This window comes from Trichogramma pretiosum, unplaced genomic scaffold (genome assembly GCF_000599845.2).
Source record: "Trichogramma pretiosum strain Unisexual culture from Peru unplaced genomic scaffold, Tpre_2.0 scaffold23, whole genome shotgun sequence".
Lineage (NCBI taxonomy): Eukaryota > Metazoa > Arthropoda > Insecta > Hymenoptera > Trichogrammatidae > Trichogramma > Trichogramma pretiosum.
In genome coordinates this window covers 1407551-1424937 of record NW_019641629.1, presented here as the reverse complement: position 1 = coordinate 1424937, position 17387 = coordinate 1407551, and the positions used below count along the sequence as shown (strand labels likewise).

The 17387-nt window shown below is 38.8% G+C and overlaps 4 protein-coding genes across 4 annotated transcripts; 2 read left to right on the top strand and 2 right to left on the bottom strand.

Annotated features, from left to right (window-relative positions):
• Positions 1–328: 328 nt before the first annotated feature.
• Positions 329–2694, bottom strand: LOC106654721 (zinc finger protein OZF-like). The gene is made up of 3 exons (XM_014374719.2): positions 2606–2694; positions 2427–2538; positions 329–2356 (listed from the first exon to the last, which is right to left on the bottom strand). The coding sequence occupies exons 1-3, from the start codon at positions 2638–2640 to the stop codon at positions 1067–1069; spliced, it is 1437 nt and encodes a 478-aa protein (XP_014230205.2). The 5' UTR covers positions 2641–2694; the 3' UTR covers positions 329–1066.
• Positions 2695–6660: 3966 nt separating this feature from the next.
• On the bottom strand, positions 6661–8887 carry LOC106654706 (zinc finger protein OZF-like). Its single transcript, XM_014374702.2, has 3 exons — positions 8739–8887; positions 8550–8661; positions 6661–8479 (listed from the first exon to the last, which is right to left on the bottom strand). Exons 1-3 carry the CDS (start codon positions 8759–8761, stop codon positions 7286–7288), a joined length of 1329 nt encoding a protein of 442 aa, XP_014230188.2. The 5' UTR covers positions 8762–8887; the 3' UTR covers positions 6661–7285.
• Positions 8888–9852: 965 nt separating this feature from the next.
• Positions 9853–10810, top strand: LOC106654707 (pheromone-binding protein-related protein 6-like). The gene is made up of 6 exons (XM_014374703.2): positions 9853–9965; positions 10054–10129; positions 10199–10287; positions 10372–10480; positions 10556–10620; positions 10707–10810. The coding sequence occupies exons 1-6, from the start codon at positions 9906–9908 to the stop codon at positions 10722–10724; spliced, it is 417 nt and encodes a 138-aa protein (XP_014230189.1). The 5' UTR covers positions 9853–9905; the 3' UTR covers positions 10725–10810.
• Positions 10811–11363: 553 nt separating this feature from the next.
• LOC106654756 (pheromone-binding protein-related protein 6-like) lies at positions 11364–12345 on the top strand. Its single transcript, XM_014374758.2, has 6 exons — positions 11364–11506; positions 11583–11658; positions 11719–11807; positions 11865–11973; positions 12059–12123; positions 12188–12345. The coding sequence occupies exons 1-6, from the start codon at positions 11450–11452 to the stop codon at positions 12203–12205; spliced, it is 414 nt and encodes a 137-aa protein (XP_014230244.1). The 5' UTR covers positions 11364–11449; the 3' UTR covers positions 12206–12345.
• Positions 12346–17387: the final 5042 nt, after the last annotated feature.

The following is a 17387-nucleotide window of genomic DNA, read 5'->3' as shown; positions in this document are numbered from 1 at the left end:
GCGCGTGTAACTCTCTCGTTGTGTTTCAAATTCTCCGTATGGTATACGAGAGCCGTTGAGTATGCGTGTACGGGCTGAAATCGGCAGTATGTTGACACGATGATGTTTTCGAAAACGATCACACTTCGCTCGAGTTATAATTATTTGATGGGTGTGTGTATCATGGGAAAATTTTTGTTGATAAACATTCGAGAGGTTCGAAATAAAATGTAGGCACGTCATTGATACAACAAAAGCAAATTTAATGTTGTCGTTCCGAATAAAAACTTTTTTTGGTGGTTTTAATTACTGTTATGAAATTTACGTAAATTTAAGAGATACAAAATTATTACAATATTCAATTATTTATTCAAATAGACGATGTACTGAGTATGATGCATACTTTTTTGATTGCTCCTAATGGCCCACTCTCGAGTACTATATTTTACATAAAATACTCGCAGCAGAGTACAATACAGAAAAACATACTATAATATGATATAAAATATTACTTGATCTTACGGTGAACAGAATTGAATATATCAAATGTATCCATTGATTAAATTATAATTGTGTAAGTTAACCGTTAAGCGAGTTAACCGTTTACATGTGCTTTAAAATTTTAACTTCGCACAAAATATCTTTGCACCGGCGTCACATGGATAGGTGATTATACTATCACGAACTGAAATGTTGTGTCTTTTGAGATTGCTACCTCTTAAAAATGTCTTCCCGCATGATTTTCGCGCGTAAGTGTGACACAAACATGCATTGCATTAATATGACTTTTAAGATGAACTTTTTGCGAGAATTTCTTACCGCACGTGTCACATTTGTAAAGGTTTTGACTATTATGTACCGAGTCGATGTGAGTTTTCAAATGACATTTTTGGGAAAATGTCTTTCCGCAAAAATCGCACGGGTATGTGATGCCATTATGCGTGGAATCAATATGATTTTTCAGAACATTCTTTAGTGAGAACTTCTTGCCACACACATCACATTCGTAACCTTCTCGACAAATATGAACTAAATTTATATGGGTTTGGAGATTACTCTTTCGAGAGAACGTCTTTCCGCAGATATCTCATGTCGGAGTTTTACCATTATGTATCGCTTTAATATGTTTTTTGAGAGAATCTTTAAGTGAGAATGACTTTTCACATATATCACAGGCATGAGTGATTTTATGGTGCACTGAGTCGATGTGATTTTTAAGAGTGCTCTTATGTCCGAATGACTTTCCACATTTGTCACAACTATGGGTGACTTTAAGATGCACCGAGTCGATATGGAATTTGAGACCTAAAAGTTGTCTGAATGTCTTTTCACATATAGCACAGGCATGAGTGATCTTATTATGTTCTGAATTAATGTGGGTTTGAAGATTGCTCTTTTGAGAGAACGTCTTTTTGCAGATATCGCATGTGGGAGTTTTACCATTATGTATCGCTTCAATATGTTTCTTGAGATAACCTTTAAGTGAGAATGACTTTCCACATACTTCACAGACATGAGTGATTTTAAGATGCGCAGAATTGATGTGACTTTTGAGATTTTTTTTGTATCTGAATGTCTTTCCACATATAGCACAGGCATGAGTGATCTGATTATGTACTGAATCAATGTGGATTTGAAGATTGCCCTTTCGCGAGAACTTCTTGCCACACTCGTCACATTCGTAACTTTTTTCACTATTATGCACTGAATCGATGTGGGTTTGGAGATAACCCTTTTTAGAGAACGTCTTTCTGCAGATATGGCATGTCGGAGTTTTACCATTATGTATCGCTTCAATATGTTTTTTGAGAGAATCTTTAAATGAGAATGACTTTCCACATACTTCACAGTCATGAGTGATTTTATGGTGCATCGAGTCGATGTGAACTTTGAGACTTCTCTTATGTCTGAATGTTTTTCCACATGTGTCACAACTGTGGGTGATTTTAAAATGCACCGAGTCGATATGGATTTTGAGACTTTTTTTTTGTCTGAATGCCTTTCCACATGTATCGCAAGGATAAGCGATTTTACCATTCGGCGTGTTAACAATGTGTTTTTTGAGTTTATGTTTATAATCCCCATTTTTTACAACTGTTGTTCTTTTCATTGTCGCAAAGATTTCACAGTTTGAGTTCATACTCAATTGATTTGCTTCGTCCACAAACGATTCTTTTTTTACTGCATCCAAAGGTTCTAATTTAATGCTTTGAGTTTGATATTCGTTACCATTTTCAATAGCCGCCAAGTGATCTTCAGAACCATTTTCAATTTTCATAACTGCTAATAAATCCAAGCTCGGCTTCATGTCTTTACATTCCAACTCGATCGCCAAGTCGTCAAGTTCACTTTCGTGATTTTCGTCAGATTTTTGAATCTGAATAAAATATAATTTAAGTGGAATTTTTTATAAAATAATGATCTATTATGTTATTATCATTACTTACTTGATTTTCTTGCGGATGCCTTAAGAATTGAAAATTGTTGACATTGGGTGTCTTGTCAATTTCAATGTAATCATTTTCACCGAGCCACACGTCGATTGGTTCTTCTTTAACTCTGAAATAATTTTTATTAATTCTAGTTCATTCATTTCGAGATGGAGTAATTTACGTGAAAAAATTACCTAACGATACTATTGAATACTACACTTGATTCCATTTTCTTCACATAGAAATTTGCTTGCGATTGATCTTTCTGGACTGACTCTACCCATGAAACTAACTTAAACTCAATTTGATATTATTTACAAACCCCAAATCGAAAGTTAGAACACGTACGAAATAAAGACATAATATAATTGACAGAATTACTCATGTTACAAACAAGAAACATTTCTTAATTTAATATCAAACACATTCATAATAAGTATAATTCGAAAACTGAAACTCGAAAAACTAAAGCTCATAAATGTTCATTCATATCAGTTGTATCATATTTTTAATATAATCGTTCAGCAAATTGATAGAAATAATTCTTCAAACAGGGTCATTTATGTTTCAAATTCTTTTTATACTCAGAGTACCTAAAACCTTTAGTACGATTACCGGGAAAATAAATTACACTATATTTGACTCATAATTATTTCATAAATGCAATAGCGAATAAAAATGGAACATTCGAATTACGAAAATGAGGATTTTTTTGAAATAAAGTTTACAGCAATTCAATAAATCGTATTGAAGTTTGAACTAGAAAACGATCAGAAAAAGCAGGAAATTTTGGTCAGTGATCTGTCAACGAGAAAATTTATGCAATAATTTTTTTCAGAGTCAATTACAAATTGTAACATAAAAAGCGTAAAATTTGTGCGTAAATAAAATCTAAGAGTAGTCTTATTAAACGCTCGCGTGATCTCCATCGTTCTTTTTGCTCAGAAGATATTCACAGACTTGTGAACTTCTCTTTTTACATTACTACGCCCTTCCTCAACTTACCACTTTTCCTCACTCCGTATTTTTATACTCGCATCTTGCTCCGGTCACTTTTTTATTCTACTAAATCGGGCAAACACACGAGTGCATTCACGTGCGATTATCGCGTCGATTTATTTGCATTTGTTTGTGTATACTGGCCTCGAGCACACTTGTTTCGCATTAGCTAAGGGCATCGTACAGAGATGCAGTGAAACGCACGTGCCAGAACTGATACGCAAAATATTTTTTGCAATCGATCCATCTTCGGCTTTTGTACATTAATGTGATCAAATGATTGTCGTGTCTTTTTCTTTGGTATCTTACTAGAGCATACCAAACATCCTTTCACGTGACAAATTAAAATAAAATGATTTCTAATCGAGACAAGTTACTCGGACGCTCTTTTCTTTCCTTCGTATATTTATAAATATTTGATGTTACAAAGTAGTCTCACTTATTCCCGACGATTTACAAGGATAGAATACTTTTGACGTGGGATTTAATAAGGTTGACGTTGGGGGCCCTGCACGGAAGCTCCTCTCTCTCTCTCGGCATCGAATCGAAAACCCCCCCAGAAATAACAAATTCACACAGACATGAAAACAAGTCGCTCACTCAAGGGGGTCCATCGACATAAACAATGGACGTCTTTCTCAAAGTAATTGCACTTATTTTATATATATATGGTGTATGGAGAGCGAGGCAGGTTTCGTATACGTATATAGCGCGCGGCGAAGGAAACGCCGATTCGATTTAAATCCGCGCGCGCACGCGGCTCTTTTTTCTCTTTAAGTATCTCTTTTGCGCGACTTACGATTGTATAACGAGACGTCTCGGAGAGAGAGAGAGAAAGAAAGCAAAGCAAAAAAAAATAAATAAGAAGCAAGAAGAAGTCGGCCGCGCTTTCGGCACAATGCCGATGCTTATGTGGCTTGTGTGTTGTGTGTGTGTGTGCACTGCACATTTGCACGCATACAAGTAACGTGTGTGCTTGTATGTGAAACCGATGCTGCTGCGAACGCATAGAGAAGAAGATGAAGGAGCTCACTCTCGCAGTTCTTCTTTCGTGCTCTTTTTGCCCAATTGAATTGAATGTAAAACACAGAGTCTTACATCAATCTGAGCCGCGAGACTGAGTGACTATCGCCGCGCTCTTCCTTTGATTTAAAGGCCACAAGGCAGCAACGAGACTCTTTTTCTCTCTCTCTCTCTTTTTTTTCTTTTTATTCTCCCTTTACGTTTTCTAAGTACCGTGCAAAAAGTATAAAATCACTTTTGCGCAGGCCGTAACCCATTTAAAGTGAGCGCGCGCGCGCGCGGTGAGTCGTGGTGCATGGCATTAAAAAAATCCCTTCTCCCCCTTTTTTTTTATTCGTGTTTATTTAGATTGTGCAGCGTTTGACTTCTCATTCGTCTTTGTACTTTTGCACTTGTCTGCCCGTGCTTGTTTCGATTTTCCCTGTGAATGTGAGATTGTGGTCTAATTAAAGGGAATATTAATTATTTACAGGTCGATTGAGTTTCGAGACGTTTTACAGGTAGGAATGGTCAACATTGATAATGGCCTCGTAATCAAAAAATGAATATTGGAATTGGTTGGCTTTGGGCAGTTTTTTCTTTATGTTATAAATATTATATAAACTTATTTTAAATATTTAGACCAATTTTCAATCACCTTGAGTACCATTTTAAGCATTCGCCATTAGATGGCGAGTGCTATTATCTGTAAATCTGCAAGTGGCGAACTAAAAATGTTTGTATATAAGCCAAAGCATTGTTTTTGCTTTATCATATTCAGTAGGGGTCAATCAAATCTGTTATGGGATTTTATTTGTACAAAAATTTAAAAGTTGAAATTAGTTCAATTCAACTGTTTCAATAAATTGAAGGCCAGTTTTCAACTACTTCAAGTCAATACGACAATGCCACTTTGAGCAATCACCACTAGATGGCGAGTGCACCTTCATCCGTACATCTGCAAGTGGCAAAGTAAACATAAACTTATATAAGTCCAAAGTTTTCTTTGAAAAATCTAATTGATCATCGAACTTTTTAACGTTACCGTAGGCATGAAATGTTGAACTTTTTCACCAATGTATTCAAATCGAAAGCGTCTGAAAACTTATCAACTACTCGTGAAACGAACGTTGTTGCTCGTAGCTCGCAGCAAAATAAACATCACCGAATCTCGGGCTTTCGAAAAAAGTGTATCATGTTTTTCACGCCTCATTTACAAGCTGCGGACGTTCCTTTCGAGTCGAAAGCTAATCGCTATATACAGGGAGCTCTTCTCTACACCTTCTCGTTTCGCTGCGGTACCGACAACGAAAGCGCAGCAGAGACCTTCTTTCTGTCGGCAGCCTCAACGACGTATTATCATTACACGGCTCCCGCAATCAGTCAATTTTTATAAAGCGCTGCATCGATCAATTATAAGGCAGCAGCAGCAGCGGTCCATACGGGAATCCGCGATCGAAATTCAGCAAAGGGCAGGCGCACATGCGTGTCGGCGGCGGCGGCGGCGCGTCACATATGTTACATATATACCTCGGCGGTGGCTGTTTTTGCGCGGCGCGTGCGGCAACTGTCGGCGACTGCGTGAGACTCCCCAGAGGAGAGCTGCTGCTGCTGCTGATCAAGCTCAAGCTCTTGACCGAGCGTCATAAATGCCGATCGAGTATATAAGTACGTGCGAGCTCAGTGGTCCTCTGTGCCGAGTAATAAGTATTATACTTAAGTACACTCGCCGCCGCTTTTTTTTTCAAGACTCCCTAGAGAGATCATCGACTTTGCTCTCGTTTTCCGTTCTCTCGTTCTCGTCGTCGTTTCTCTCTCTCTCTCTCTCTCTTTGCCACAGAGGCGGCTACCGCGTCGGACGACAAAGCCCCGCGCAGCGCAGTTATTTGCATATACCGTGTATTATTATTTTTTTTCTTCGCTTCGAGAGCCAACTTTTGCGGCCCCGCGTCCGAGCGCAAGAAGACGGACTCCCTTCGCCGCGAGGCTGCTGTTTTATATACAGGGCTGCATGACCATTTATACATATAAATGTGAGCGCGAGGCTGTAGAGCGACTGAATTCGTACCTACACATATTACACAGGTGTCAGCTTTGTTGTTTCTCATACACTTCGAGAATTTACATGTATAGGGGGGTAATACCGCTGTGATTTTATGTATAGACACTGTACCGTTGATTTAAAAGATCATTTGATGCAAGCTATTGGAACTTTTATTGAAAAACTCTTTATGATGTGGTATAACATTTTAATTTATCTAAAATTGTCAATATAGTACATTTGATTTTACATTTTTCAAACGCTTACATGTAGTTAGAACTTGATTTTTATGTATTGATTAATAAAAATGTTCGCATTAGTCTAATTATTACACAAGAGATTATAGCTCACCATTGAAATCACAGTATTTTACACGATTGAATATCAGTTTTGAAGATTAGTTAATGTTCATGCGACATTGTACTTGAGAATTTTAACTTCGCACAAAATATCTTTCCACCGGCGTCACATGGATAGGTGATTATACTATCACGAACTGAAATGTTGTGTCCTTTGAGATTGCTACTTATTAAAAATGACTTACCGCGTGCTTCTCACGCATAGGTGTGACACAAACATGCATTGCATTAACATGCCTTTTAAGATGAACTTTTTGCGAGAATTTCTTACCGCACGTGTCACATTTGTAAGGTTTTTGACAATTATGTACCGAGTCGATGTGAGTTTTCAAATTCCATTTTTTGGAAAATACCTTTCCGCAAAAATCGCACGGGTATGTGCAATTCCATATATGCGTGGAATCAATATGATTTTTCAGAACATCCTTTAGCGAGAACTTCTTGCCACACGCGTCACATTCGTAACTTTTTATTCAGTTATGTATCGAATCGATATGATTTTTCAGAACATACTTTCGCGAAAATTTCTTGCCACACACTTTACATTCGTAACTTTTCGCTCTATTATGCACTGAAGCGATGTGGGTTTGGAGACTACCCTTTTGAGTAAACGTCTTTCCGCACGTATCACATTTATATGTGATACCAGTATGCACTGCATCGATGTGGGTTTGGAGGTTACACTTTCGAGAGAACGTCTTTCCACAGATATAACATGTGGGAGTTTTGCCATTATGTATCGAATCAATGTGGGTTCGGAGATTACCCTTTTCAGAGAACGTCTTTCCGCAGATATCGCATGTCGGAGTTTTACCATTATGTATCGCTTCAATATGTTTTTTGAGAGAATCTTTAAATGAGAATGACTTTCCGCATAAGTCACAGGTATGAGTAATTTTATGATGCACCGATTCGATGTGTATTTTAAGATTGCTCTTATGTCCGAATGACTTTCCACATGTATCACAAGAATTGGTGATTGTACCATTATGCATCGAGTTGATGTGAGTTTGAAGATTACCCTTTTGAGAGAACGTCTTTCCGCAGATATGGCATGTGGGAGTTTTACCATTATGTATCGCTTCAATATGTTTTTTCAGATAAATTTTACATGAGAATGACTTTCCACATGTATCACAAGCATGAGTGATTTTATGGTGCACCGAGTCGATGTGTTTTTTAAGAGTGCTCTTATGTCCGAATGACTTTCCACATTTGTCACAACTGTGGGTGATTTTAAGATGCATCGAATCGATGTGTATTTTAAGATTGTTCTTACGTCCGAATGACTTTCCACATGTATCACAAGGATAAGCGATTTTACCATTCGACATGTCAACAACGTGTTTTTTGAGTTTATGTTTATAATCCCCATTTTTTACAACTGTTTTTCTTTTCATTGTCGCAAAAAGTTCACAATTTGAGTTCATACTTGATTGATTTGTGTCGTCCACAAACGATTCTTTTTTTACTGCATCCAAAGGTTCTAATTTAATGCTTTGAGTTTGATATTCGTTACCATTTTCAATAGCCGCCAAGTGATCTTCAGAACAATTTTCAATTTTCATAACTGCTAATAAATCCAAGCTCGGCTTCATGTCTTTACATTCCAACTCGATAGCCAAGTCGCTAAGTTCACTTTCGTGATTTTCGTCAGATTTTTGAATCTGAATAAAATATAATTTATGTGAAATTTTTCATAAATAAATGAGCTATTATGTTATTATAATTACTTACTTGATTTTCTTGCTGATGTCTTAGGAATTGAAAATTGTTGACGTCGGGTGTCTTGTTAATTACAATGTAATCATTTTCACCGAGCAATAAGTCGATTGGTTCTTCTTTCACGCTAAAATATTTATTATACGATTAAATATTTTATGTTGTAACATTTTCATACTGTGATTCGCATAAAATGAAAATTACCTAATTTTATCACTGGCTTCCATCTTTCTTGTTGAGAAATTCGTTTGAACTAACGTCAACTTAATTCGATAACATTTACAAACCCCAAATTGAGCATTCGTATACGACAGTGTTCACAGTACGAAGTGAGATCATAATATTATCGAAGACAGGATCCATCTGATATACAATACATATTTACGAAAGGTAAAAACAAATAATTGTATGATCGAATGATATAATTTGTTTGATTTGTTTATGAAAAACTCAAAATAAATTTTATGGGTTTCGCACTGATCAAACTCAACAAAAATGCGGTTAATATTCTGAAAAAATACTGCAAATATAAGGAATATTCCCCTATTTTCGATCATGTCCCTATATTCGATCAATAATTAATATTAACAACTTAATTGAACGTGAGAACATTTTTTTAAATAATTGGCTGAATGAACCGAACATCTTCAAGAGAAATACATTATTCAAAATCAGATATCAAGTTTCAATCCTACATAAAAAATTGATTTAAATTTGATCGAAATTAGGGCCTAACTGATCGAAAATGGGGGCGTATACCTTACATACACATTATACATACAAATGTTTACCGAAACTTCATTCACTTTTCGAAAATTTTAATAAAATTAACATTCAATTGTTAGGTTCCAAAGTGGCTTTGAAACCACTGCAAAGCTTTCAATCTCTTATAATTAACATTTCAGTAAAACATTCCATAAAAATTCAGATATAATTCCCTTATTTGATGAAGTTTTGAAAAAAAATAGAAGTACTGTTTTTAGCTTCAACACTTTATTGAATGATCCATTACGTTTCCGGGTCATGCTAATATTTTAACGTGTGTTCGAATGCATCAATTTTTCAATTATTTTTATCCATCGATGAATCACCAAAAACAGATGTAATGCCATTTGCACGACGTGATACGTTCAAGCCAGCAGTCATGCATGAACTTTTCCATGAAACAGCATTGATATTTAAATTTTTTCTCAGATTCCCTTGCTACATGACTAAGCTTATACGATTACCTAGTATCGATCATTTCAAATTAAAAATAACACCGATTCATAGTGCCGCGGGCATATAAAAACAATACTATTTTCCTTCGTCCGTTTAGTTTGCTTCAGAATTTTGTGAGTTCGTAAGTTCAACTTTTGTAAGACTTGCAGTATGAAAGGAATTTTGTACTTGACGATAACGATTTTATGCATGCACAATGTCAAGGCTGGTGTGAGTATGAATTTAAATATTTTTATTGGCCTATCTCAGAAATTTTAAAAGGTAAAAATTTCTATAAAAATTTTAATATTTGATGCAGGAGGTGCCAGAGGAAATAAAACATTTGGTCGTCGGCCTGCGTGAAAAATGTCATCGAGAAACAGGAGTTGACATTGGTAAATTCACAAAAACATTTTAACACGATGCCATTATAAAATTATCAAAAATCATCATTTATTTTAAAGAACATGTCGATCGAACGGTTGAGGGTTATTTTCATCCTAGCGAAACTCTTGGTTGCTACTTTTCCTGCTTATTCAATTCTTTTGATCTGGTAAGAATGATTCAGTATTAAAACTATGGAAAAATATAATTCAATGTAAATAATTAATTAATACGATTAAATATTATTCAACAGCTTGATCATGATGGGCACTTGGATTGGGACAAGGCTATTAGTAAATTGGATGCCGTTGGATCTCTGAGGGACCATGCCATGGACTTCATTAATGCTTGTCGTGGCACCAGTAAGTAATCTTTTAAATTCTCGTGTGCTATCAATGAAATAAAATATAAAATAAAAATAACTTATGATGTTTTAGCTGGAGCTAATCCATGCGAATCAGCTTTGAATATCGTTCAATGTTTCCAGAAAGCTTATCCAGACGTTAGTACTCACTATCTCAAATATATAAAATAGAATCATACCTAACAATATCATAAAATAAATTTCATTGACGATTTTTCTTCCAGAAATTCTTCGTTATCTAAACAACTTTCAAGGATTGATAATTATAAATACTGTCAACATTTCTGACTCGCAATTATAAAAAAGAATACTATTAATTTTTATAAATAATAATGATTATATCATTCAAATAAAACAATAAATTCGAAAATACATGACTTTTGATATAAAATATTACAAAATCATTAACAAGTTGTAAGTATCGATTTATTTTCAATAATTTTGTCAAGAAGAAAATAAGAAATTCGAAAAATCTCTTTGAACCGGGTAAGAAATAATTGATTCTCGCCAAAGGAAGAAAATGACTCAATTTTTCGTTCGAATGAATGAAAAGGAAAATAGCGCGACAGAAAACGCTCAAACGCAACCTTGCGTATCGCGCTGAATGAAACGCGCGAAACGCTACAATTAAAAAAAAAACGGATGAAGCGAGCGACGTCGTAATAACGCCGCGATTTCCTCTGCCCGATCAAGACCCGCGACGATTTTTATGCAAGAAATGCGCTAAGAACTACACACTCATCTATGATTCGCACGAATTATTTCGGCCTCACAGTGTCACACTGCACTAATATTTAGTTCGCAACGCTAATATCTTCTCTCTGACTAATTGATACCCGAGAGACGCCTACCAGAACTGCATCATGTATAAAAGCTCAGGCACGAGCAGCAACGTTTGCATTCACAACGCACCAACGCAGTTGAAAATTTCGAAATCTTTCTTGAAGTTCACGACCTTTTTGTCAATATGAAGAGTTTTACCTTCGGTCTTGTTCTCGTTGTCATGGGAGTTTGCAACGCCGCAGTGAGTATGCGAAGTAAAAAAAAAAGGTCAGTGAAAATAAATTTCATCGCTAATGTAAACACGCGTCGTTTCGTAGGAAATTCCCGCTGAAATCAAAGGCATGGTTGCCGGATTACGTGAAAAATGCCACAGAGAAACCGGAGTGGACATTGGTGAGTTCGGCAACTATTTTCAGTATTTTTACGGTATCACAATTTAATTTTGATTCGCAGAACACGTCGACCGGACGGTAGATGGATACTTCCATCCGAGCGAAACTCTTGGCTGCTACTTCTCGTGCATCTTCAACGCCTTCGACGTTGTAAGTTAACGATTAAAGCTTGACTGAAACATTTATTAATCATTCACATATCCACAGCTCGACAAAGACGGACACGTAGACTGGGACAAAGCCATCACCAAATTGGAAGCCGTCGAATCCATGAAGGAACACGGCATGGAAATGATCAACGCCTGCAGAACCGTCAGTAAGTATCGCTATCCACGAATAACGTGATAAATCTTCCATTGATATCGTGAAATATCTCATTGTAAACGTGAATAAAATTTCAGCCGGCAAGAATCCCTGCGACGCAGCTTTCAATATCGTGCAGTGCTTCCACAAGACCAATCCCGAGGTAACGAATATTTTTTAATTATTTAATCGTGCTCGTCTGTAACGAAATTATTTTGTCTCTTTAGAAATATTTCGTCATTTAAAAGTATCGCAGCGGCCGGAAGATCGCCTTGAAATCCAAAATTTCAAACTACTACCGTTTAATTACTTCGAAATAACCCTAATGAACTTATACATTATGAAATGAAAAAAATAAATAAATAAAAATCGCCAATTAGAAAAAGAACTTTGATTATTTTTTTCTCTCCACGACATATATAGCAGTACAAAAATTGCCTAATTGCAATTAAGAGGCCGCATCCCATCGCTCTTGCGCGCGCGGGCATAATATTAAAGGATAAAATAGAATTGTATGCTATACAAATTTTGAACATAAACCGAAGCGATCTGAGAGGAGAGAAATATTTCCCGCGCGCTTCGGATATATGTGTCGCATGGTGCGTTTCGTGAGAAACTTGGCGCCAGTGATAGATAATTAATCCAAGTCAACGTTGCTGCTGTTGCCGTGGCTCCGGATAGTGTCGTCGTCGTCGTCGTCGTCTTGGTCGCGTCATCGTCATCAGCATCTCATCGGCGTACACATATAATATACAAAAATAATATATAAGGTATAATGTAGGGTCGGAGACAGTATATATACACACATACGCAAATTATAAATGCAAGCGCCAACGCACACACACACACACACACACACACACACACACACACACACACACACACACGCATAACTGGACGTATAGGTATATAACATTATATGTCATTAGTCATCGGCCACAGCCAGGTAAACATTAACTCTGTCTCTCTCTCTCTCTCTCTCACTGTCCCCGGCGCATGAGAAAAAGTCCCTGCCAACGTGTGTGGTGTCAAGCTTCGTCGTCGTCGTCGTCGTCCGAGGAATCGAGCAGCGACCGATGATACGCGCTCATGCGTCGCTGCATTATATATAACGTATAGGCCCTGAATTCCATCATCTAAATCTTGTGCACTTGTGCGCGATCACCTCCCCCATTCATTAGAATTGGAAATTCGTGTGTATAGATATGTTTTAACGCGTTGTAACATCTATTTTTTTTTCCCATAAAGTGCCTATAATTACGTATTCCAAACGATATATATAAACTCATTGAGATTGCGTTTGCAGCGAAAGAAAACAAATGTGTAACATGGGCTCGCGCTCGCTAAAAAAAAAAAGGAACAACGCGACTCGTATCTGATCCACGAGCTTCGAATACAACGTAACAAAACAAACACACACTGCGCTGCACACACATTTGCACACACACCGCAGAGAGCCTCGCGTGTGCGTCCGAAATAATCTAGTAATATCCCGCAAGAACGACGACTTGAGCAAGATTAAAAAAAATGTTAACAACCCTCGGACAAAACGATATCGATGAGAAAAAAAAGGGGAAAAAAGATAAAATGAAAAAATAAATAAAAATGAGACACGGCTCTCGGATATTGAGGCAGCGATGCTGCTGCTGCAACGAAAGGGAAAGAAAGAGAATACGACGGAGAGAGAAAGAGAGAGAGAGAGGAAGGTTGGGTCAAGGGTAATGAATTAATGAATGCTTGGATTTAAATTCGACGCGAATAAAAGAGAGAAGAAAAGAGTAAGAGAGAGAGCACATGTACGAGGCATGTTCTTGATTCCTGGAATCGCTAATTAGTGTCCCTCACCTTCTATTATTCGTCGCGAGCGAATAATTCACCAACTATGTGCCAAACGAATCTGTATATCAGCGTTCGGTGGTATACGTATAAGGATTGGAGGAACACCGGGCAGAGACAATTTTATCTACATACCAAAAAACAAAGTAGGAGATTTAAAAAAAAAACTGCACTGCGATCATAGAGGAGGAAATGAACATCCTTGCCGGACTCGAGAGTTTCTCGAAGTTTAACGGAAGCTCGACGAACGTAAGATGGCAATTAGTTGCAAGCTCGCTCGGACAAAATTTAATTATCGTACGAGAATTAATAGCGACTGACTAATAAACGCCCGATTTCCCGAAATGATTGAAAAATTCGACTTTGGTATACATAGAGAAGCGTAAAACTCGTAACGATTCAATTAGTCGGTTGGAAAAACGTCCCGTCGTATAGGAGCCTTATGCTTGTGCAGCTCTTGGCTCTGGGCGGATTGCATTTCGACATTCTCGAAATCAGCCGCGCAGAATTTTTGGTGCCCCGAATGAACTCGCGCTGTAAAATTGTACGTGTGTGTGTGTGATACACGCCAAAGAAGCGTTAATTAATCGGTATATAGTCCCTCTCTATATAGCAGCGACGCGAGTCGTGTTTATATATGCGGCATGAGGCCCCGATTGCTGCCGGGCGCGCAAATTACCAACAAAGCGAGAAGATGTCTTTGGGAATTCAGATATATAAAAAAAGAAGGTAGGCAAGAACTGCAGCAGAGGGAGATGAGAGAGAAAGAGTTCGGATATATACATAATGCGTGTCCCTCGTGCAGCAGCAGCAGCAGCAGCAGCAGCAGCAGCAGCAGCAGCAGCATAATAAAAGTCCTTATCAGCGACGCATCGTGTCGAACACGCGGGAGGCATTGATAAGGGCGCGCAGGTTGCGTATTATACACGAGATTGCCTTGTCGCTGCGTGTGTAGTATTTATATTATGTATATAGTTCGATGCACCTGTCGTCGTGATTTTTGTCATCGTTACAATTACGCAATTCGAAAAAGTATTCTCCATCGAGTTTCTGATTATTCGAGGCTAATTTTTGATCAATGAGTGCATTATTAAGGCCAGCAAAACGAGATGAATATCGTGAGAACGATACAACTTGCGCACGCGGCTATTTTATTTCTCGCTTTCACTCTCTCTCTCTCTCTCTGCCTTTCGAGCAGAATCACAAGCAACGATAGAGGTATATACATGTACGAGCGTGCGTGTGTTGCGCACGAGCGAGTGCATGTGTCCGTACCTGTGTGTGTATATATATAAAGCAGAAAAAGAAGGAAATGAGCTGCGCCGCGGAGGGAGAGAGAGAGAGAGAGAGAGAGGAGGAGTTAGAGAGTCATATATTAGAGAAGTCTCGGGGACACCTAACAAGCTGCCAGGACACATTTCCTGGAATCAGCAGCAGCAGCAGCAGCGGCAGAGCAGAGTCCTCGCGCGCGCAGCTATAGGTGTCTCTCACCTCCACACATATACATATATAATACACCAGAGAGAGAGAGAGGCAAAACCTCGTGAGTGCGCGCAGGTAAGAGAGGACCGCGTATAAGAGAGAAGCAACAAACTGTTGCTGCTGCTGCTGATTCTGCTGCAACCCCATGTGTGTGTGCAGTGCTGACCGCGTATATAAATACTTATATATATAAATACGTAGCACGAGCGGAGGGCTTATATATATATATATGCAGCGGAGAGGCCCAGAGGTTATATACCCATGTCGCGAGCACACCACCGCGCGTGGATGCGATATTTTTCGCGAATGTATATAAGCGTGCCGAGTATTAAACGCGAGCCAGAGAGAGAGAGAGAGAGAGAGAGAGAGAGAGAGAGAGAGAGAGAGAGAACTCGACGTGTTTGTGCACCTGGAAGGAATGCACACGCGCGTGTACATCGCGGGTGAACTCGACCTGCCCAAAAGTAAGATCATATACACCTTTTTTTCTTCGTTCGTTCGTTCGCTCGACGACGACGATCGAAGAAAAACACGAACTCGCTCGGACCCGAAACCATATTTTTCCTGTATTACGTTGGTTACGTTTCGATGCAGCCTCTCCAAATGCAGCAGCATGATGGCACAAAGGACTCGCGCGTTTCATTTTTTTACTTTTTCTCTTATTTCGTCCCCGAAAGACACGCGCGCGCCTGCATCGCTCGCATTTTTTCAATAGCTCCACTGCGCACACTACGGACATTTTTGTCTTCGCAGCCTCTCGCAATGGATCGCATTGTTTTGCTCCCGAGAGAGAGAGAGAGAGAGAGCGAATAATTTGTCATTGGAGCTGGTTGGTCCGCTTTGATAAATGAATTTAGCTTTAAAACGTTGAATGTGTATAGTAGTTACCTGCGGCGAAGCTTCGAACCCCGCGCGTTCAACTGCAAATATATATAATGATGCGTACTCGTTGCGTAAAATGCGGGTTAAAGACTGTATATAAATGCTATCTGGCGCGGTAGCACCTAAGGTCGGCGGATTATACAAAAAAAGAAGAAGAAAAAAAACGAATAAATAAAATATCGATTGGAGACGTGAGCGAGCGAGAGTCTGGCGACTAATATAGATATGAACGATATTGTAACGCGGAGATTCTCAGCCACTCGTCAGTCGCGTTTCACGAAGGCGACGTTTGAATATAAGGAATATCGAGTCGTGCATGTATGTATGATGTAAGCATCGTGCGTGGAAACTTATATACACCGGAGAGTCGCATCGATCAATTTGCATATATATACAAGAGCTCAACGGCAGCAGAAGCAGCATCACCTCCCGCGACGTTTCTCATCCTACGTTATCCTGCTCTTCTCACGGGGCGCCAGGACTCTACTATATATTATTATTACAACTATATATTCGTCAAGCACGAGAGACGCGACGTGCCAATTTTTCGGAGTCTCCGGGCCGACCCCTATTCCCATCGGCATTCCTCGTTAAGCCTTTGCGGACGTTTCGTTTGTATATATAATTTAGGCTCCACCGATCCGAAAGCGGAATTTTCGACTTCCGGATACAGAGCGCTAAGCGTATCCCGCGCCGATAGACATATTTTTCATATAATGCACGATTTATCAATTCTCGTTTGTACTACTCCCTTTTTGCCTTTTTTTTTTTAAATTAATTTTACGACTCGATTGCGAATGATTGACGATACGTGATTTTGCATGGCGATCGTCGGTCACGTCGCTGTAAATCGGCGCGGGCCCTGCGCGAAAACTAAGAACGGGGCCGAGATGCGCTCCAGAGTCGATATTATTATTTTACACGCTCGATGGCGAAGAGAAGAAAAAAAAAGAGGGAAATCGATCGTTTGCGCTTGACTCCGCTGGCTATCTGCCCATTAACGATATCAATCCGAGATGAGGTGTAAAAGAGCGAGAGAGAGAGACAAAAGGATACGTGTATGTATGTGTGTGCGGATCGCGAACGACCGAACGAAAAGGGACGAGAGAAGGCCGCAAGTGCAGCATTGCACAATGCACGTGTATATAGTACAGACGCGCGAGCGCAGCCGAAGAAAAAAGGCGTCGAGCGATCTGCTTTACGCGGCCGATTTATGAGTCCTGCGAT

Bases quoted from the DNA above. Each gene is read 5' to 3' on its own strand.
- LOC106654721 (XM_014374719.2), bottom strand. From the start codon at position 2,640: ATGGAATCAAGTGTAGTATTCAATAGTATCGTTAG. The intron at 2,539-2,605 runs GTAATTTTTTCA...AAATTATTTCAG, and splicing joins GTATTCAATAGTATCGTTAG to AGTTAAAGAAGAACCAATCG. The intron at 2,357-2,426 runs GTAAGTAATGAT...TATTTTATTCAG, and splicing joins GGCATCCGCAAGAAAATCAA to ATTCAAAAATCTGACGAAAA.
- LOC106654706 (XM_014374702.2), bottom strand. From the start codon at position 8,761: ATGGAAGCCAGTGATAAAATTAG. The intron at 8,662-8,738 runs GTAATTTTCATT...TAAATATTTTAG, and splicing joins GAAGCCAGTGATAAAATTAG to CGTGAAAGAAGAACCAATCG. The intron at 8,480-8,549 runs GTAAGTAATTAT...TATTTTATTCAG, and splicing joins GACATCAGCAAGAAAATCAA to ATTCAAAAATCTGACGAAAA.
- LOC106654707 (XM_014374703.2), top strand. From the start codon at position 9,906: ATGAAAGGAATTTTGTACTTGACGATAACGATTTTATGCATGCACAAT. The intron at 10,130-10,198 runs GTAAATTCACAA...TTTATTTTAAAG, and splicing joins AGAAACAGGAGTTGACATTG to AACATGTCGATCGAACGGTT. The intron at 10,288-10,371 runs GTAAGAATGATT...ATTATTCAACAG, and splicing joins TATTCAATTCTTTTGATCTG to CTTGATCATGATGGGCACTT.
- LOC106654756 (XM_014374758.2), top strand. From the start codon at position 11,450: ATGAAGAGTTTTACCTTCGGTCTTGTTCTCGTTGTCATGGGAGTTTGC. The intron at 11,507-11,582 runs GTGAGTATGCGA...GTCGTTTCGTAG, and splicing joins TGGGAGTTTGCAACGCCGCA to GAAATTCCCGCTGAAATCAA. The intron at 11,659-11,718 runs GTGAGTTCGGCA...TTTGATTCGCAG, and splicing joins AGAAACCGGAGTGGACATTG to AACACGTCGACCGGACGGTA.